The sequence below is a fragment of the Scomber scombrus genome, chromosome 5, assembly GCF_963691925.1.
Source record: "Scomber scombrus chromosome 5, fScoSco1.1, whole genome shotgun sequence".
NCBI lineage: Eukaryota > Metazoa > Chordata > Actinopteri > Scombriformes > Scombridae > Scomber > Scomber scombrus.
This window is the reverse complement of record NC_084974.1, coordinates 4,941,020-4,961,357: the sequence shown is the minus strand read 5'-3', so window position 1 is coordinate 4,961,357 and position 20,338 is coordinate 4,941,020. Positions and strand designations below refer to the sequence as shown.

General features: G+C 40.8%; 2 protein-coding genes across 3 annotated transcripts in view; both read right to left on the bottom strand.

Annotated features, from left to right (window-relative positions):
- lrrc75a (leucine rich repeat containing 75A) overlaps positions 1 to 5,204 on the bottom strand; it is a 67,146-nt gene extending 61,942 nt beyond the window's left edge. Inside the window, exon 1 of the mRNA XM_062419175.1 lies at positions 4,956 to 5,204. Coding sequence (XP_062275159.1) covers positions 4,956 to 5,204 — 249 coding nt within the window. The remainder of the gene's footprint in view (positions 1 to 4,955) is intronic.
- A 1,706-nt stretch (positions 5,205 to 6,910) lies between these two features.
- Positions 6,911 to 19,920, bottom strand: poldip2 (polymerase (DNA-directed), delta interacting protein 2). 2 transcript variants are annotated; one of them, XM_062419144.1, is made up of 11 exons: positions 19,698 to 19,920; positions 12,768 to 12,849; positions 12,349 to 12,446; positions 12,160 to 12,259; positions 11,571 to 11,646; positions 11,312 to 11,419; positions 10,872 to 11,008; positions 10,609 to 10,635; positions 9,812 to 9,937; positions 9,170 to 9,249; positions 6,911 to 9,029 (listed from the first exon to the last, which is right to left on the bottom strand). In XM_062419144.1, exons 1-11 carry the CDS (start codon positions 19,913 to 19,915, stop codon positions 8,915 to 8,917), a joined length of 1,167 nt encoding a protein of 388 aa, XP_062275128.1. In that variant the 5' UTR covers positions 19,916 to 19,920; the 3' UTR covers positions 6,911 to 8,914. The 2 variants fall into 2 exon arrangements, with proteins under 2 accessions (XP_062275128.1, XP_062275129.1); XM_062419145.1 differs by having other exon boundaries at positions 12,768 to 12,843; positions 19,698 to 19,919.
- Positions 19,921 to 20,338: the final 418 nt, after the last annotated feature.

Below are 20,338 nucleotides of genomic sequence, written 5' to 3'. Positions count from 1 at the left end.
AAATAGCTTTTATTGGCTGAGTTTTATACATATTCTTAATTGCTGGTTTTCAAATTCAATATACAAAGAGCAATAATTCATCTTGTGTGCCATTCAATGTGTCCTGCCAAAATGTTACATGTCAGCTAATAAGAATCCAGTTAATTAAGCACGTTTGTACACACCCACAGAATCCTGGGAATCTAATTAATGTATCATAAGCATTGAAGGGTCTAATGTATCCTAGTATTTGTTTATCATTTATAAAAAGGGTTGTGTGGCCCTCTATGTTGTGTTCCTGAAGCAAGAATACCTTGTTCAAAATCATACTGACATTAATGTAAATCACCAAAACTTCTTGCACTGGAACATGACCTTACCCAATATGTCATGTGGTGCACTCCATACGTCCACATAAGTAAAAAAGAGTACATGGCTGAGTGGATGTGTCTAATAACAGCAAACCAGGGAGGGGCTGAACACTGTAGATATTTAGACAGCAGACATGAAAGTTAAAAAGGTGGGATTATTGTACAATATGGATTTTATATCCCAAGAAAAAATAAATAGTGCAACGGTAGCTAATCCAGATGTAATGAGTTTGAGTCTCTATTCTGATGTGGTTCACGCATTATTCCAAGATAATAGTTAATCCTGTTTGACACAGATAAATACATAGTGTAAAGCTCCTTTTTAATTAAATTGACTTTATTAGTATTATTGGATGTCATTTAAATGTAACTGTTTTTGCTGCATTCATGTAATATGGGATGGGGGGAAAGATTCTTATTTTCACATCTTGTGAGCCTTTACATCACCATGGTTGTATGATTACAGAGTTGGCTGGGTGAAGGTTAAAAATACTGTGCATTGACAACATGACAATATATACATTAAATCTGGGTTTAATCCTCATGAACAACATGAGGCGTCCTTATGGATTTTTAGGCACTTCCATATTATGAAGTTTGATATGTCAAAACATTCCGTTTTCCAGTTGTTATTATGACCACATCGTTGGTGTGAAAGCTATTTTTCAAGTCTCTCTCTTGTAACTACAATAACTCAGTTATGACATGAATGCAACAATTGTTGTACTTTTACCACAGGTTTAATGACATCTGTAGTTCTTTTTACCAAGCAAATATCATAACTCCTCACTCCTTGTAAGTAGGCCTATCAATATATTGTCTCAGAAATAATCACGATAAACGATATTATTGTATTATAAATTAGATAACAGCTTTTTTTTTTAAATTGCTAGAAAGTTGAATTTAAAGTGAGCTTGTAAAAACTGCACTTGAACAAGTCTGATTTAGCCTTTGATGGAACAGAGCAGGCAGCTCTCACACCACTGTCATTTAAAGTGCAGCCAAAACAAAGCTGAAACAATCAATCAAACAAATAGCATCATGTCCAGACGCTGCCCTCCAGCTGCTGATAAGGGATGTAAGGGAGTATGTGCATTTCACTGTGCAATGTATGTAACAGGTTGTAGTCTTTTAGGCTGTATAACGTTCACATAAATAGTTTTGATGACACAGCGTGCAGCACCACAGGGAACACCTGCAACACAAAGCTGACAATGAAATTGAGGAAAAACACTGACTCCTTGTTATTGTGTTTGTTGGAGGTTTTGAGCTTGAAAACAAACAAAAAAATAAAATAGAAAGACAATAGTTCTTCAGCACCAAGTAATGACCATTAGCAGCTAAAATATTAATGGCAACCAAACTCAACAGCCTCAAAATCTGACAAAACACTGGCCAAATACCATAAAGCCAGAGATAGACTTGGTTTTAACATGTGTTCACAACTTTGCATGATGGCTGAAATTAACGCTAGGCCTCAGCAAAATGCAATACGCACATGAACAGTAGGGGCAGTGTAGAGGCAGTATAAGGACATGACAGGGCCAGGGGTATATCTCCAGCCTAACGCCGGAAACACACAGATGTAAACTCACTGCTGTGGTGGCGAATTGCGGCTGCCGCGAGTTTACATAGAGATTGCATGGCAACTCGCCGCAGGCCGCTTTTCGCCGTGTTCCCGGCGTAAGACAAGTTAAAACTCAGATGCAGCTATTTACAGCAAACTAGGGACTTCAGAGGGAGGCACATAGGCTAGATTTAAAGGTGGTGGTTTCCTCAGAGACTGATGGTTATAGCTTAGCGATCAGCCTTGGGGGGAAGTGGTTAAGAGATGCTATCTCTGGTTTAATTGAAGGGTGGTGATTAAGAAGGTGGCCTGCCCATTAGCTCTTAACAGAGCTCCTACGTGATTAATCAATCTTGTCTATTTAGTCCGAGCTCTCTGGCAATCGGCATGGTTTCCGGGCAACATGGAGGGGGACCTGGTAACCAGCGAAGAGCTCCTATCTTCTACAAACAAACCGTCTCTGTCACTTCATCTCTCTTTTCCTTTTCCCTCTGTGAGTCATATCCCCTCTTTCCTTTTTCATAGTTCCCCCTATGTTCTAATGTTGATGTAACCACTCGCCACCCCTTCCTCTCTTTTTCCTCATCAGCTCCCTGTGTGTTTTTTTTTTCTACCTTCCGTAATTGTCTTTATTCAATTCATTGTGTGATCAGTCTGTTATGTACCATTCTGCCAGATCACAAAGTGTTCAGAATGAAGCACATGGAGCTCTTCTAATTTCACCTTTCATGATCCACCATGAAAATCTGCTCTCATCCATATGAAGTTAATACCTTTGGCAGAAAGAGTCAAACCGAGGTAGAACATGTTGTTTTAGCCTCCTTAATTCTCAGAACACTCATCCATCCATCCATCTGACACATCCCCCGTATCCCTCCATATTATTTACTTTCACTCAGTTGGTGTGTGTCGTGTTCGTGGACATTTCCTTTTCCTTAATCCCATTTTCAACCACACGATCAAGGAAAAATCCTTCAGAGGTCAGAAGAGCTTGACCTCTATCCACTGCCCACTGGATGAAAGATACATGGCTTATCTTTCATCCAGTGGGCAGTGGATAGAGGCCAAGCTCTGAATGCTGTTTACATGATCCTACCTCTCTCAACACTGCTTGATCGTGAAACAACACTGAGTAAATACACCACGCCAAAAGCCAAGACAAGAAAAGGTCATATTCAGTTTATAAATTGTTCGCAGGTATCTTAATGACTGAAAAGCAGTCCTTCGTATGTAGCTCACTGCAAATCTCCCAACAGCTGTACCTGCTGCCTTAATGGATGTCAACTGCAGAGTGGCTGTTTGCTAATAATACCTAAAAATGTATCAATGAGGCTGAATAAAAAAGAGATCCATGAAAACAGCTTGGACAAGTGTTCCGACAATACAAGCCGCTCTCTTCAGATGCCAGTAAAAAAACATAAAAGTGCTTTCAATTGAGGTCGCTCATTCTGTCTGGTATGAAGTATAATGTTTCCCATGTTGACTGCTATGTTGTTGCGTGTTAGACTTCTTTAAACCTTATAAGATCTAAAGAAGCCAGCCTTTACTTCTCTCTTGTTCTTGGAAGACTGGACACAACAAAAGGCCTCACAGCAGCAACCAAGATAATCTCCCAACGTGTATAGAGTGAGCGGAACCCTCCCACACACTTTGTTTCCTCTGTGTTTTTTTAATTTTTATGGCTTTTATGGGTGCTGCGTCACCCCTTAAAATCGAAGTAATTATTTTACTGCTTCGAACATTAGAAACATTACGTTGTAGGTTGGTTTTCTTCCTCTCCTCCCCAATTTCTTGAGTCACCAGCCACCAGTGGTTTACATACAACAAATGATTCAACAGCTTTTAAACCATGACCGTGACCATATTTAATACCTGCTTCACATTCAAAAGTAGTCGAAACATACTGATGTAGCCCTGTTTTAGCCTTGGCTCATGGGTCTTCTTCTAAACACAGAATCACAGCTTTGTTGCTCACTTGTTAGACTAACTACACTGCTGTGTTATTGTGCCTTCACTTTCAGACTAGAAAACGTGATTCTCCTCCTCTGGAGTATCATAGCTTAATCAAGCAGCGACAGAGACGGTAATCCCCTGCTTTTAATGATGATGGATGGAGAGGTTTTGCTCCGCTCCACTGTTTGCCATTGATTCAAGGATTAACTATCTAAATGGATCAGAACACTACAAATAGTAACAGAAAAGAGATGATGGAATCACCAAAACCAAAACAATAAACTGAGAAAGCAATGTGTGTTTGTAAGCCGGAGGCATTGTTCCCTGTGGTTGAGTCATAGGGGGATAAACACTGGCAGCATATGGATTCAGTGCTGTGCTGTCTACGGGGATGAGAGCTTACAAACCTATTTCTTCTTCCATTATTGCTTCTCTAACTTATGTTTGCTTCCTCTTATTCAAACACTACACATATATTCACATGAACTTCATCATTTCAGTCCTGTTGTGCTCATATTCTTCCCCTTTCTTTGCAGCTCTACAAATCCTTCAATTCAACTGGTGGTGTTTCTGCCTTTTCATTCTCCTGCTTCCCTTTTGTTTGTTGCCGCACCAGATTCTTCCAGTCCACTGCTGGCCTTTTCCTTCTGCTCTGTAGTAACAACAACAGCAGCAGCAACAGCAGCAGCCAAGCACTGCAAATGTCTTGAAATACTGAGAAAGGCTATAAATCCTAGCAGTTGTCACACTGTACCAGTGCTGCAGAACCAGGCTGAGCACAACATGTCCCGCCCGCCCGCCCGCCTACCAACCATCCAACCAACCAACCAGGGGGGCTCCTGCTCAGTCACACAGACAGGGAGGCGGTCAATTCATCAATTCCCTGAATCAGTTTAGTCAGTGTGTCAACAGTCAGTCAAGCCTGGCTTATTTCAGCATCAGTGCTGGCATCAGCTGAAGAAGAACTAACATGCTCACACAGGGGCCAGAACAGAGAGAAGTGAATCAGGAATGTTGTGCTGTTGTTCTGTCCCCTAGGGTTTTACTCACACACTCCTTCACACACAAACACACAGAGCAGCTACCTGTCGGAGGTTCTTCAGCATCTCTGTGGCCTCATCTTGTTTGCCCTGCTTGGCCATCAGCATCATTTCCTGGATCATGCCAATGCGGCGTTGGTAAGGCGGTGGTGTCCCCCCACGGCTCAGCCGGTCCCCTGACTTCAGCATGAGGGACGCCAAGATGTCTCCCCGCTCCTTGGTGGGAGTCCGCTTCCAGCTGTGCTGGGGACTGGCTCCTCCAGGCTCCTGGCCTTTGGTCTGCTTGGCACCCATGGTGCTGTGTTAATGTGAACTATGATAATAACAAGACTGAAGCCACCCTGCTGTCATGCAGAGGCAGGTTTAATTAACATGTGAGATACTGTTCATTCAAATGTGTGCAGCTGATTACATGTCACAGCCTGCCGATGTGAAGCACTGTGAGAAATAACATCCAGACTGTTTCAATGTTAATGGAAAATATCATCACAGTTACACAGAAGACTGAATGTTCCAAGAGTATAAAATAATACCCCAAAACATGAAGAAGTAGTAGTTTTCTGCTTGTGGGAACTTGTTAATCCCAGAGAGTGAAGCTCAAGTCGGGAACAGGTCTGAGGATGCTGCCTGCAGCATGGCCGCAAAGCACGGACACAGCAAAGTCAGGATGCAGGATACCGACAGTGCAGACCGTGGCCCGCCGCAGCCTCCTATCCCGAACACAACTTCACCACGTCTCCAAAATATTTACCATCGACAGCGCCGTTATCTTCTCTCTCTCCTCTGTTGTTGTCCTCTCAAACAGAACCCTCTGTCCCGGAGCAGAGGAGGAGGTGCTTAAAATAGGGCATGCCAATGTTTACGTCTGCTCCTTTCTCAGCCGCTCAAAGTCATGCATTACCTGCAACAAACAGCCTTCGCCCTTCTCCAAGGTTGATTCTCCATCGGCGCAGAGCAGCAAACGACCGCATCGGCTTCTCGGTCCTCGGGCAGTGTGGAGGCTGCGGCTCCGCGGGCTGGCAGGAGGGGAGAGTCTGAGGTGTCCCCTGGCTGGGACTGAATTATGTATTGCACCCTCTGTTCAACTGAATGGGGGCGCGCGGCGCGTGCACGTGAGCACAAGTCCACCCTCCCTTCTTCACACAGTGATGGAGACAGGAGGGGCTGGAAGAGCACGCGCACCACCAAATTTGCAGTTTGTTAACCCGTTGCTCTGTTCCTCGCGGGGGGTCGACACACCAGACTCCATTAAAAACATCTGTCAGTTTAATCTTGCGTTGTTCAAAAGTAGAAGTTCAAATATCTGGACACGATGACTCATTGCTTTTAAAATGGTATACAGTCTTCCTGTAAAATCGGGATACAGCTAATTATGAAAGTATCGATTCATTTCTTAAAGCCTTAATTTAAACTAATTGGTTCATGTTGGGGGTTTGCATATAAACACCAGACTTGAATAGTTCAATCTGTTTCATTCTCGCCGTTTTGTTCTCTGGGTTCTGCCGCATGAAGCACTAGGAGCAACATACTAATTTATAAATGGCGTGAGTGTGTTTCCGTCTCTGTCGATAAGACAATCAATATTCATTTTAAACCAGCAGATTTTATTATCAAGTTCGGAAGAGAACAACGCATATTTTCAGTCCAAGTTTAGTTAAAAGGGCTTTCATGAATCAGAATAAAGTGATGGGTGTATTTAACATGTCTGACCATTAATTCAGTCCAGTCTTATTTCCAAACACTGAAATATGCATAAGGACGAGTTCATTTTATAAGCAAGCTATTAGAGACATAATAGGTTCATCAGTATTCAGCACAGTAAATGTGAAAACATTGTTCATACACTATTGATCTGTATGTAGTCAGAGTGAGCAGACATATGAATATACTGACATCTGGTGGTGGTTATTCATAATACAGCCAATAAAACTCATTTTTCTCCATCTCGCCACACGTGTTTCTTGCTACATGCACAAAATAAAAACCAACGAGATGTCATGTTGTATTTTTCAAAAGGTATATTTATTTGTTTTGCCTTTAATTACATCTCTATTTACAGTAGTATTTCAACCAACAGTTTCTTCAAATCACATATCAAAAACAAACATGTTAGTTTCTTTCCTCGCATTACAGAGAGAAATATTAGGCTCATAACTTCTTGTCACAGAGCTTGAAAAGTCAAACAGTCAGCCTTAACAAAAGACATCCACCTCGTGTCTACAGGATGAAGACTTCATTCTGGTTTTTACGTGGAGCGGACACACATGCCTCTGTCTGACTGCTCCGTTTAATTACTTTATGGTACACATCATTTATTACTGAAAGATAGAACTAAGACATGACCATTTCCTCCTTTCCACCAAAACAGGCATTTATTTTTATCCATCAACACATTGTTGCATTTTAAAAGCCCCCTTAACTTTTTCTAGTTTTGTTGGTTTAACTTACTGAATCACTGTGAATGGATTTAGGATTTTTTTTTTTTTTTTTTTTTTTTTTTTTAACACTTCACTTCTTGGACTTAAATGTCAAAAAGGGAACTAGATCTCTACATAATTGATATAAATAAAGTGGAAATATCAAACTGAAATTATTTGATAACAACATCTGAATCACATGATCATCTGTATGAAGATCACCAGGGTATAATGAAGGTGTGACAAGTGGTTTGAAGGTTAAATACACCTTAGTTATTGTCTGTACGGCATCATGAAGAAAAAACTGAACAAATCTGTAACAGGTTAAAAATTGTAATCAAAATTTCCCAAAATTACTAGTAGATGGAAGGATACAAAGAAATGTGGCCGAGTAAGTGAGTATCCCGTAGAGTACAGCTGGATTAATCACCATAAAGAAAAATAGAATATGGCATAGCTGTAAATCTGCTTCCACCAGCTTCAAAAACTGAATGTCCATGTGGGAGTGACACCAAAGAGAGAGGGGAGGGGGCACAATTCCCACCGTACAGCCTGATGGTGGCAGCATCATGCTGTGGGCTGCTGCCGGCAGTGGATGGCTTCAAAAAACACTATATTTGTATCCTGAGGTGGCTGAGTCAGTCCAGACATCAAGAAATATGCCAGACTGTGTGACAGGACTTTAAACTGCTGTTTACTATCAGGGCCCAAGAAGCCTGGCAGAACATGAGCTTGGGAAAAAATAAACAGGGAAAATGTGTGCAAACTTGTGCAAAGCAGTTCCAGACCAAACCAAAGACTTGTAGTGTAACTGCTGCCACAACTACATACTGACCTGAAGGGAGTGAAAATCTGCACAAAATGTGGTTTATATCTGTACTACAGGAAATGAAGATCAAGTTTTGACATTAAAGACTTTTTCTACTGAAGTGTCAATCAAATCCTAAATCCAACCACTTTTTCATAACATTGTAAACCAGTAAAAACAGGAATACTTGTGTACTGTAACTAATTTGCCTCTCATCAACAGTCCACAGAGGTCTGACGTGACTGTTATGCTTTAAAAACGGATACGGAAAACGTGGTGCAGTCATGCCTCATGTATTCTTGTTGATTTGAAGTATCCTGACGCCGCAGTATGGAGCTGCTCCTCTTTCACTGAACCCACAGCTCGACAGGGACAACTCCCACCATAAAAACAACCTGGTCAATATTTCAGCAATTTAATGCAAAACATGCCCAGCTCTGCCTGGCAACAATATTTCACCTCCGTACTTCCCAAATCCACTAGACTGTGCATGTTCAAACATGATATGGGAGTGGAGATGCACAGGACTTTCTACCTTATATGATTTAATCAATGACAGACTGCAGTTGGGTGCACTCTGACAGGAAAAAAGGCTAGTTGGGCCTGCATGTGGATTATCTATATATTCCCTTTCCTTAATCTGATGCTATTCTGCTGAAGGCTGAGGCAATGATACAAGGGAAGGACAATTCAGGACAAGCCAGGCACGGCTAAGACTGACAGGGTGCCTGGGGCCTTGCAGGTGGAGAAGGTGGGGGAGTGGGGTTGACTACTCGCAGTTAGAATGTGTAGCCAGCAGGGGGTGCTTTGTCATCTTTGTTGCTCTCCAGGGAGAAAGGAGGAATGCGAACATCGAAGTGAGAGCCGTCGGTCCGTTCAATACGAAACGTCCCCCTGAACACAAATAACAGGACAGGGTGAGTGATCGTCATATTGCAAATGGTAAATTAGTACTGAAACAGAGCACAAAAGGTTATGTCAAGATGTTTCAAATACTGCAACATGGCAGCAGTGGGGATGTGGATCAAACTCACCACATGTGACCACTGGGGGCTTGAAGAGACACGTGGCTGCTGTACTGAAATGCTGGCTGTTCTTTGGACAACACTGGCTCCTGTGACATCACACATAGGAGTAGAATAATGATGTTAAACAAATGCGGCGTTTCAACTGCAAGACGCTAATGCTGCGTTCCATTTACCTCGTAAGTTGGAAGTCGTAGATGGGAATGATGTGACACACGAGTTTGAAGGGTTCCGGTTCGAAAAGTCGGAAACCGGTTCTAGCCAGGTCAGCCATTGATAGCAATACCAGTTGATAAAAATGATTTCGCTATATTTTACGCATACAATCACCATAGCAACATGTCCACAGAGAGAAGTTGGACACAACTGCTAAAAAACAGGATATTACTACAACTTTCACACTGTTGATGCACGTAGTAGTCATCTTGTATTTTGATGTAAGGGCTAGTGACGTTCTTCCGACCTTATGAGGCAGAAATCCGATTTTCGATTGGGAACTCGGAAATTCCGACTTCTGAGTACAAATGGAACGCACCATTGTCACTGACATGTTCTTTGCGTTTGTGACTGACACATTTTTGCAGCAGCAAAGCATCTACAAAGAGCTACACTGTATGTTGACAACATAAGAAAGAGTTGGGTTGCACTGACCCTGCCGACAACACCTCGTCCTCGAACAGTCTCCAGGGTTCCAGACAGACTGAAGATCCTCCAGTGCCGCTCTCTCAGCTGAACCACCTCGTTGCCCATGTTCTCCAAACGGATACAATACCGCCACTACAGGAAGATAATGCACACAAATACAGTCGAGACGAGAAGACTATTAATTGATTAGTATATCGACAGAAAAACAGAAGCTATTTAGATAACTGTCATTTTTCAAGCAAAAATAGTGGAAAAATACTAAACTCTTCAGTTCCAGCTTGTCAAATGAGAGAATTTGCTGTATTTATTTGTCATATATCATTGTAAACTAAAGATCTTATGGTTTTGGACTGCTGAAGATTTAATCTTGGGCTCTGGAAAGTTGCTATCAGCATTTTTTCTCTTGTTTTATGACCTAAATCTTACACAGAAGCATTAATGCACAAAGTCTGCTAGTGAATTAAACCAGTGCCTGGCTAGTACCTAACTAATGTTGGATTTAGTGGCATCTAGAGGGGAGGCAGCAGATTACAACCAAATGATTACCCCTTCCCTTGTAAATGTTTAGGAGAACCTACGGTGGCTGAAAACCATGAAAGCCTCTCTCTAAAGCTAGTGTTTCCTATGTAGATATAAAGGGCTCATTCTAAAGTAACAAAAACAGAATTTGTATTTTCATGGGATTACACACAAATTAAAAACATATTTATGAATATTATATTCCATTTCTGCCAAGTCTGGTTTATTCTTTGGATGGCACTACATTCTACACAGTGCACCTGTCAAATAAATCAGTTACTCACCCAATAAACATGAGAGTTCTGGGCCTCCTGAGAAAGAGAAAGAATATGCTGTTAGTATTTGAGAGGATTAACTGTAACCCCTGAAGTCCACAAACTAAACACATAAATGCTTAAGGCTAGGATCTTGACTGGAAGACCCAAACACAGTACAGTGCATTGCAAACAAGACGTAAGCTGTTGTGGCTATGTCTTTATGCTTCATGCTTTATGAGGTCCAGTCGAAGCTTCACATTTCTTTAAGCATCTGAAAGCTGTTCATTTACCCTCATGCCCATGTAGAAGGGGATGACAGTGACTCGGATGTTCTCGGTGGTCTCCCTGTGGACGTCTGAGAGTTCCAGCCAGGGGTGGTTCTTTTCCTGCCACGCCTTCAAGGTGTCTCTTGCAGTGAACGGAGGAGCTGCAGAGTCCAGGGAAGGACAGAACACACACAAATATTTACTGAGGATAGATACAGTACAGAAAGTAACAAAACTGAATCCTACATGAGCTCCAGGTTTTCTATCAAAAACAGAAACGCATTATTAATATGTAAACAGTAAAGCCAATATTAAACTTGGCAGTAAATATTGTTGTGAATGTGTTAAATAATAACTTCACGGTGGGATGAAATGGGCTCTTAATGACAACTACAGAGGACAGTAAAGGCTTGTGTGGAGAACACTGTTGGAAGCTGAAGTAGGGACTGGAGGCGAGTGTTTACATTTGGCAGGGTTGTGCAGGAGGAAGCGCTCAAACAGCTCGTGCTGAATGGGGACCTGCTCTGTAGAATTATAGGGCAGGATGTCTTCATGGCTCACATAGTCCAAACCTGATGGAAAGAGACAGAGATATAGAGTCACATGGGGAAGGAGACAGAAAACAATTATAACCATATTAAAATGTGAACCTTCTCTACTGTAACTGGAGGTTCAGTCTAATGGAACAGCTAATAAATAAAACCTGCCATCACTGCTGCGTACCTGGTATGGCGTACAGGGCTCTGCTGTCATCATGGTTGGCCAGGAACGTCACTGCCTCTGTCTGGGACCTCTGAGACTGTCAAACAACATGAACCAACAGTCACACACATGAAGTGCAAACACACACAGCTGTAGCTGAACCACCCTACACTACACTGGGTGTCAGGACAGTCAAAATGCTTATTAGGTGTCTACAATTGTCATAGTACATTTTTACTACCCCATTAATGGCAGAAGTAATTAACCCTGAGACCAGTTACATAGGCTCGTTTTAATCATGTGAAAAAATAAAAAGGCTGACTGAGAATGTGATAATATAAGACTCTGGTGTTGATTTTTTTTTCTGTGCAGTGACTCAGACACTTTTCCATCCGGTCATGAAAAAAATTTGGCCTTTCAAAATATGCAAAATTACTAAGGTTCAATCTATTGGCATCAAGCTTCAACACAAAATCAGCTGAAGGTTTTCATCTGTTCTGATTTTTTCTTAAATGTCTTCTAAAGAATTTTATATTGAAGTGAAACAAAAGGCAGTGCTTTATGGTCCTGCGTGAGAATCTGACCTTGCTAAAAACATAAAGTGACTCACTATGTGAGGACAGTCCCTGGTGTCAATCAGGACTTGGTAGTAGGTGTGGGTCTTCCCCTTCACCTCCTTGGACCCATGGGCTCCTGGAGGCTCAGGCTTGCTGGGAGTGAAAAGACATGACAGGATCTCAATTATATAAGAACCACAAAACTTTATTTTTAGCCCAGTCTGCCAGTCATGGAGCTTTACCTGTCAGACATGGGAGGGGTGATGTCTCTGTCGTAAAGTCGGGCGTGCCAGGGAAACAAGACGATGCCTCTGTAGCCAAACACACTGTGGAGAAACAGCTGAGGAGAGAACAACAAGGAGAAAAGGGGATAAGATTATATATGAGATTATATATGCGGGAGGTTTAATAAAGCACAAGTTAGATGGGATTACATTCCTTTAACACAGGATCACGCAAAGTGCTTCAGTATTGGAAATGTGTAGTCATAACAACACAAAGATACTGGCAGATGGATCAAAACTTAAAACAGACTGGACTGTATTTTAAGATTCAGAAAATCAGTGGAACATTGACCCAAATGATGAAGTGGTCCATCTTCAGTGTGTGTGTGTGTGTGTGTGTGTGTGTGTGTGTGTGTGTGTGTGTGTGTGTCTTTTACCTGTCCTGTTTCATATTTGCCGTGCTGCTTCAGAGCCTCAAACACTCCCACCGTCTCCAAAATCTTCCCTTCAGGCCTGTTCCTGCCAAATACAGGCAACACCATTACACACTGGACCTTGTGTGTGTGTGTGTGTGTGTGTGTGTGTGTGTGTGTGTGTGTGTGTGTGTGTGTGTGTGTGTGTGTGTGTGTGTGTGTGTGTGTGTGTGTGTGTGTGTGTGTGTGTGTGTGTGTGTGTGTGTATGTGTAAAACAAACTTTAGCCATCAAATAGGAAGTCATCTGACTGGAATACATAGTCTTGTTTACAGTACAAACGTGGGGCCCGGGATCAAAAACATCATGTAAGGACAAACACATATAGCCAGTAAGTCCTTAAGGAGCCTCGACAGAAATGTTCCCTCCTTTAGAGATAATTTCCATCATCCCTGCAGGAGGGAAAATCCCACCGCCTCCTTTCAGCCTCTCTCCTTCCCCTCCTCTTGTAATCTCAATCGCAATTTTGACGAGATTGAATAAAACACCTCGACTTGTCAGATGTCAAAAGAGATCCCACTCAACCTAATCTCCGTGTTCAGCCTCGCAACAACACACACACACACACTTACAGTATATATCGACAAGCCCGACAACAACAGCTGGTCACTTTGAATAAATAACACGCATACTTCTGCGCTCCCTGCAAAGCTAATCTGCACAACAGAAAGATAAAGAGTGGGGATTAATGAGGTGGATATATGGGCGGTGGGATTTACTGTCGCACATTAGGTTGGTTCAGGTTATTTTCATATCTTGGGTGTATTATACAAGAATAATCAAGGTAACCTGGTTTCGCTGTTTTTAAACCACTTTTTTCCCCCGCAAAGTCAACGACATTTGCGATGCGAGTGTCAGAAAGGTCCTGGAACTGTTCTCTAATAAAGATCAGTGATGGTTTTATCTGGCTGTGTTTAATTTTGGAAGTAACGTTTTACCAGCTGATGGGTGACAATTTAACTTCATGCTTTAGCCATGTTGGCGAGCATGTTAGGCTACGATTTTGAAGAATGCAACAGTAACTTTACATTTACAGAACTTCAACATTTTGGGAAACACATTTATTTGCTTTCTTGCTGAGAAGTAGGAAATGATTAGCGCTCTACAGTCTGTACTGTAAATATGAAGCTACAGCATGTAACAGTCTAGCTTATATTCAACTTTCTCTTTTTTTTCATTTGACTTTTGTTTTGTCTTTTTAAATCTCTTTTAACCTAGTTTTTTTACTTTAACTTTTAATAAACTTTTTTTTCTTATTCTCTCTTTTTCCCCCACTTACTTATTTTACTTTACATTTTTTAAAGATTTTTATCAATCTTATATTCTCTTTTACATACACTGGTCTCAATTTTTATTCCTTTTCTTTACGTTGTCCTCGGTCTATACTTGTTCTTGTCTTATTATCAGCTTGTCAATCAACTGTGATGTTTGATTGATTGATTATCTTAGCATAAAGAAACATGTAGAAACAGCTAGCCTCTGTCCAAAACTACCATCACCTTTAAAGCTCTCTAATCAGCATGTTATATTTCTGTTTAATCTGCTCAAAAATCTAAGTGTAGAAAAACAACACGTTGTTTCACATTGGATTTATGTACAAGACTACTTCCTTGCTGGGCACATCTAACTTAAGGTAACAAGTGTAGTTCCTGAAATATCTAACAATTCCAAGTGTTCCGTGTTAAAGTGGAGAAGAAACCTTCAGCAGTCAGTAAGTTGTAAGTTTATGTATTTTTCATGAAAAGTCTCTCCACCATCTGGATTTTTCTCTGAACCAAAGTTATTCGTGATATTTCAGAATTTCAGTCCATCTTAAACCTACAATCTGAGATTAGATGGAGATTTTTATTCAGTTCTTGTAGTCCAAACTGGTACTATAATTTAAAAAAGGTAAGTAATGTTGTGTCATGTCAGTCAGATAACATATGGTACATACTTAAACACTCATGTTTCACTTGTGTGTTCTTACATAACATCTTTTTTTTTAATTTGTCAGTGGTCTAACAGAAAACTCTGGCTGGATCTCTCTAAATATATGCAACAACTGCAGGAGTGTAGTGATATTTTCATCCATATCTGGCTCTAGCAGGTTTCCACACAAGCTCCTTTCATCTCTTTCTACCTCTGCAACGATCTGAGAAATGTCAATACACTGTGCGGCCACAGATAATCAAATCTAAATATAGACGAGCCGATGCTGTTGCCAACGCTGGAACTTGCTTCGGCCAGCAGCTACTACCCCCGGCCAGCAGCTCAACCTGCCAATAAATGAAGAGAGCGGACATTTAACATCAGCCTTTTCTTCCTGATGTGAAGGAGTGAAGCGTGTCGTTGTGTCACAGCGCTGTCATGGTGTCAGAGGAGAGGTGGGGGGGATAGAGCGAGCGACAGGACAGAACAGGAGGAGGAGATGACGTTATGAAAGAGTTACATAAGCTAAAGTTAAGAGATAAAAGCTGGTGCTGAGTCACTGCTGCTTTTCTGACCACTGCTCACCCACCTGTATACCCACCTTCACTCTCTCACTCACTGAGGCTTTATATCAGATAACAAGTTTCTCTCTGCAATGGCCCACAGCCAAGTTAACTGCTGCTGCCACACACACACACACACACACACACACACACACACACACACACACACACACACACACACACACACACACACACACACACACACACACACACACACACACACACACACACACACACACACACACACACACACACACACACACACACACACACACACACACACACACAAATATGCTGACTGTGCCGAAAACATAGACTCAAGTGCCTTTTTAGAGCACTGTCTGGACTAAATGATTTAACATTTTAGCTGTAGATTGAAGAGACAGGATGACTCTCCCTGCGTTAGTAATGATAGGACTAAGTCTGTAAGCTCTGGTCACATGTTCAGGCTGACTGAAGTAAAAAAACAAAAAATTTCACAGGTAAACATGGGACATTGTGTTAATGTTTGAAATGTCTGAAGAGATTTTCATTTGACAAAACATGATATGAGCTCATTGTAGATATATCTGTACTGGTGCATTTGGCAAGAAACTGAAGTGCAGACATGTCAGTTATGTTGTTTTGAACCTGTCACCAGAGAGTAGAGACAAGTTTATTTTTAAACTGTACAGAGTCCTGGCCACTACATTTCTGAGTCGCACTTGTTAAAAACAAAAACAAAAAAACCACACACATTTAAAAAGAAACCTCAACTAAATTTTATTGGTGTTTTTTTTGTTTTTGTTTTTTTTAAACTATACAATTACCAAATTTATAAAACTCTCTAATAATATTGTTATTGGCATTGAAAATCCTGTATTGTTTGGCCACACTGTAAGACTTTAAGACATTTCTGTGCATTCTATACTTTTTAAAATATTAAAATATAACTGTCATTAAATTATCTTCAGTTTTCTAGACCTGTCACAATAATTACATTATCGACTTATTGTACAACAACATAATTATCAACATCATCATGTCTATATATGGACTTATCCATATCCGTGATCCTTTTTTTTTTTACCTCAATATTGCCACACTACACATTAGCAGCTAAGAGGCGCCGTTTATATGGAATTAAAGGTAAATAACTCTGTCCCGGCCCATAATGACAGTCTGTGTTTTTACAGAAGTGTAGCGCCCACTCTCCAATCCCACCCCCCACCCCCTTGTATTATTATACTATTATCATTGTATCAGTGGTATAAAATGATCTTCAAATAACAATAATATCATTTATTGATTATTTCTGAGACAATATATCATCCAACAAGAAATTGGAAAAAGCACCTGGGATTATTTGGTCTACATTAATGTCATTAAATGCACCTTTGCTGTTCTTACTTTGACATGTCGAGGTGTATTGTGCATGCTGCTTTACGGGTGTGACTTGCTGGGACCACTGGTGACACACTGCTATGTAAAAAGAATAATGTACTGTGATTTAAAGAAATAAATATTGAACCTACTAAACATGTAGACCAACACGTTTGTGAAGGGAACAGTGTCCTGGAAACCAGCAGGTGTGTGTATTCGACGTAAATGAGATGATGCTGAAAAGCTTGAGCCAGTCTGTCCACATATGTAGCAGCAGAAGTCATCTGAGGACATTTAGTGGAACTGCTGCTCCAGATATGATTTCTCTTTAATAAAACAGACATGATGAAGGCTCTGTAAACATACTCTACACTGCTTTCAATTCATTTGTGAGCAAGGAGTCATTTCATTTTTTAAATACAATACTGCAATACTTGTGACCCTCAGTTATCAACTAGAACATCTCAATTCATTATAAACAGGAAGTTCCACGCTCTGTTTACCCTGAAATTACCCTGCTTTCATGGATGTGGAAATGCAAGCTGCGTTCACTAATCCTGCTGAAAGATAGCAGATATGTTGTATCTGTAGCCAGTTTTACATCTCTCTGTCAACTATAAGAGCTGGAGCAGTAATGACTGTGTAATTTCAACATAATCACAATGATTTTTATCTTTTTTTACTGAATATTTCATCAGTGTCTGTGAAACACAGATCTGATACTGAACACTGATGGGCAGAGTAATGTTATCTTCATTATTTTGTCTTGTATAATAATAATAACTGATTAAAACACTAGATGAGAGAGCACCCTTATCCAAAGTGAACTACAGAACATGCAACATTACATCATACAGTGATATATAAACACTGAGTGCTTCCACATTAACATATTTACTCATACAACGTTCATCAAGAAAAGAAATGCAGTCATTTTGACAATATGTTACCTGACTTCAATATTATTAGGGAGGAATTTGGTGCAAATGTTATGGTAGATAAACAACAGACTGTTTGTGTAATCAGTGTTACCAAACTTATAAAACTTTACACATATGAAATCATAAGAGAGAGACGTTTCTATCAGTGTGATATAAAATGTATTGATTGAGCATGTTTTCATCTAACTAGAACTGTCGCAGTGAAGGACTTTCCCTTGCAGTGATTCAGGGTGACTCAACAGCACGGTATGCCATCTATGTAGTTTATGCAGTATTAGTGCCTTTTTTGGAGGGGTGGGGGGGTAAAGGTATGTTAGTCTGATTATGTGTCACTGAATGGAGCAGCAGTAGCTTACCAACACAGAAACTTTTCTTAAAACTGGGATTCATAAACAAGTCTGGTTGGACGTGCTTTTAGAGGGTATGATTGGTGGAAAACCAATTTTTTATATGGCAGGTTAAATGGCAGCCTGATCACGGGGAGAGTTTATCCCAGATATATCAGAGGCTAAATATTCACACAGATGTGTTTAACTACTGAGCATCAGTGGTATGAACGAGTGGAAGCACAGGGGCACTGAAGCTCACTGCTTGGTGTTTTTGATTTTCATTCGGTTTGTGCTTCTAAGCCTATTCTAATCAGAAAATGAGGCTGCATGTAAATCCGGCTATTGACTGTGGGGCCCAAATGGTGAGTGTATATAAATATATATATATATATAATGTATGAGACCACACACTCCATATCTAACATACAATAAACGCTGTACTCATTTATATTAACTATAAAATCCAGCATACAGGCGTTTCACAAATGTATATAGTATATATATGAGTTTAGGTGGTGAAGATGTAACAGTGAGGTGACTGAAGAAGTGACAGTCATGTTCACTGCTACAATTTTACACAAAAAAACAATATGAAATATTGTACTTGGTAAATTAATAGAAATATATATTTTAAATCTATTAAAGCTCTACTCTGTGATTCTTTAAAGTTATTTGCTGTCCTCTTGGATTTCTACAACTGGTGATACTGATAATGATGATGATGATGATGATGATAATATCATCAGTTAATTGACATGGTTGAGGTGAAAAGGAATCAGTGCATTCACGCTTAAATATCTGGGAAAGGCAAGTCGGACTTTCCTGAATCCTGCCACCTGCCACATCCTGACATGTCAGCTGCTGAGCTGCTTCACAACTGACCACGAGTGTGAGCACACAGCCTGGCCACCTGAGTATGAATGTGTATGTGGTCATAGGTATGGGCGAGATGTGCTTGGCGCGTGCGTATGTGTATTAGTGTTATGTGCAGATATCTTACTTATCTTTTTTTTTTTTTTTATGCTGCATTGGACTGCTCAAATAGCGTTTGCAATGACAATAAAGATCTATCCATCTATCCTTTGTGCTCTGGGAATTGCGGAGGTGGTGGTGAGACAACACATAACGCTCAATATTTTATTAATAGTTCAACAATAAATTACAGATGAAATTGGTTAAGATTTGAGTTTAGCTTCTATCTTTTAAAAGGTGCTTATGGATTAGTTATTGCTCCCTGTTGTTTGAATGTTTATGATAACGTGGATCTGTAATTAAAGTTTGACATGAAGTGAAATTAAATGTGTGAGAGGAATCATTAAATAACAACCTGGCTTCAGTTCACCAACTCACCAACTGGGTCGCCAGTCTCTCCTGTCTCCACTATATTCATGTCAGAGTTTACGTTACGTACAGGCGCGCACTTTGTGTCCCGTCGAGTTTATTTTCATGGATTATAACTTGTACGTAGGAAGTGACGTACGTATCTTTCGTTCCGACGGTGTGTAAATAAGAGCTCAGATCAGCTCAGCTCAGTCAGGTGTTGCTCAATCCACGCTGGCTAGCTGCCTTGTAAGCTAATGACCAGCAGAGGACAACTGTACTTTGTTTCCTTAGCTGTTACTAGATGACAGCTTCTACTTTAAACACAAGGCTCATAATGAAGCACATGAAACACCTGCACCCTCCGCAGTAACGTGGCCGGTGTAACCGCGGTGCCATCTTGAAGCGCTCGTACTTGGCTAAAGTCTTAGCTGTTAGCTGTTAGCTGTGACTCTGCTGCGTCTCTTACCGTGACGACATGAACCTCCTCTGCTGCAGCCCGCTGGGCAGTCCGCAGGCCCGGCACTGCAGCCGCGGTTTGTACACCTCCAGGCCACCGCTGCTGTCAGCCACGCTCAGTATCCTGTGAGCGTGTTTTCTGTTGTAGTTACTGACTGTGCTCAGCAAGCCTCGGCGTAACGCACAGGCCGCCATCTTTCCTGCCCTGGCACGGTCACTCACGCGCATGTGTAGCAGGGTTACTGATGCTGCCTTCAGGGGCCCCGCTGCGAGGTAGTAAAAACGACAACTAAATAATGCTTAATAAACAATTAAGAATGACTTACTTGGAAGAGGATTAGGGCCACATGTGAAACATTCCCATATGGTAATATTACAAGAATAAAGTTGTAATAATGATGAGAACATATTCATTTTACGACACAAAGTTGGAATTTTATGAGACCCAACAGTTATTATGAGTAACTGTAATAGCCTTTTTAAGGCTTTTTTCTCAGTGTGGCCCTAATACTCCATTGAAGTAAATTATTGTAACAGTAAGTTACAGTGATTCATAAATATTGTGTTTGTTGCTGGCTTGTTCAGTGTGCAGTGGAGTTTTAACCGGTCCATTGGTAATTTTGATTTCCATAAAAGCGCGACAGTTAAAAA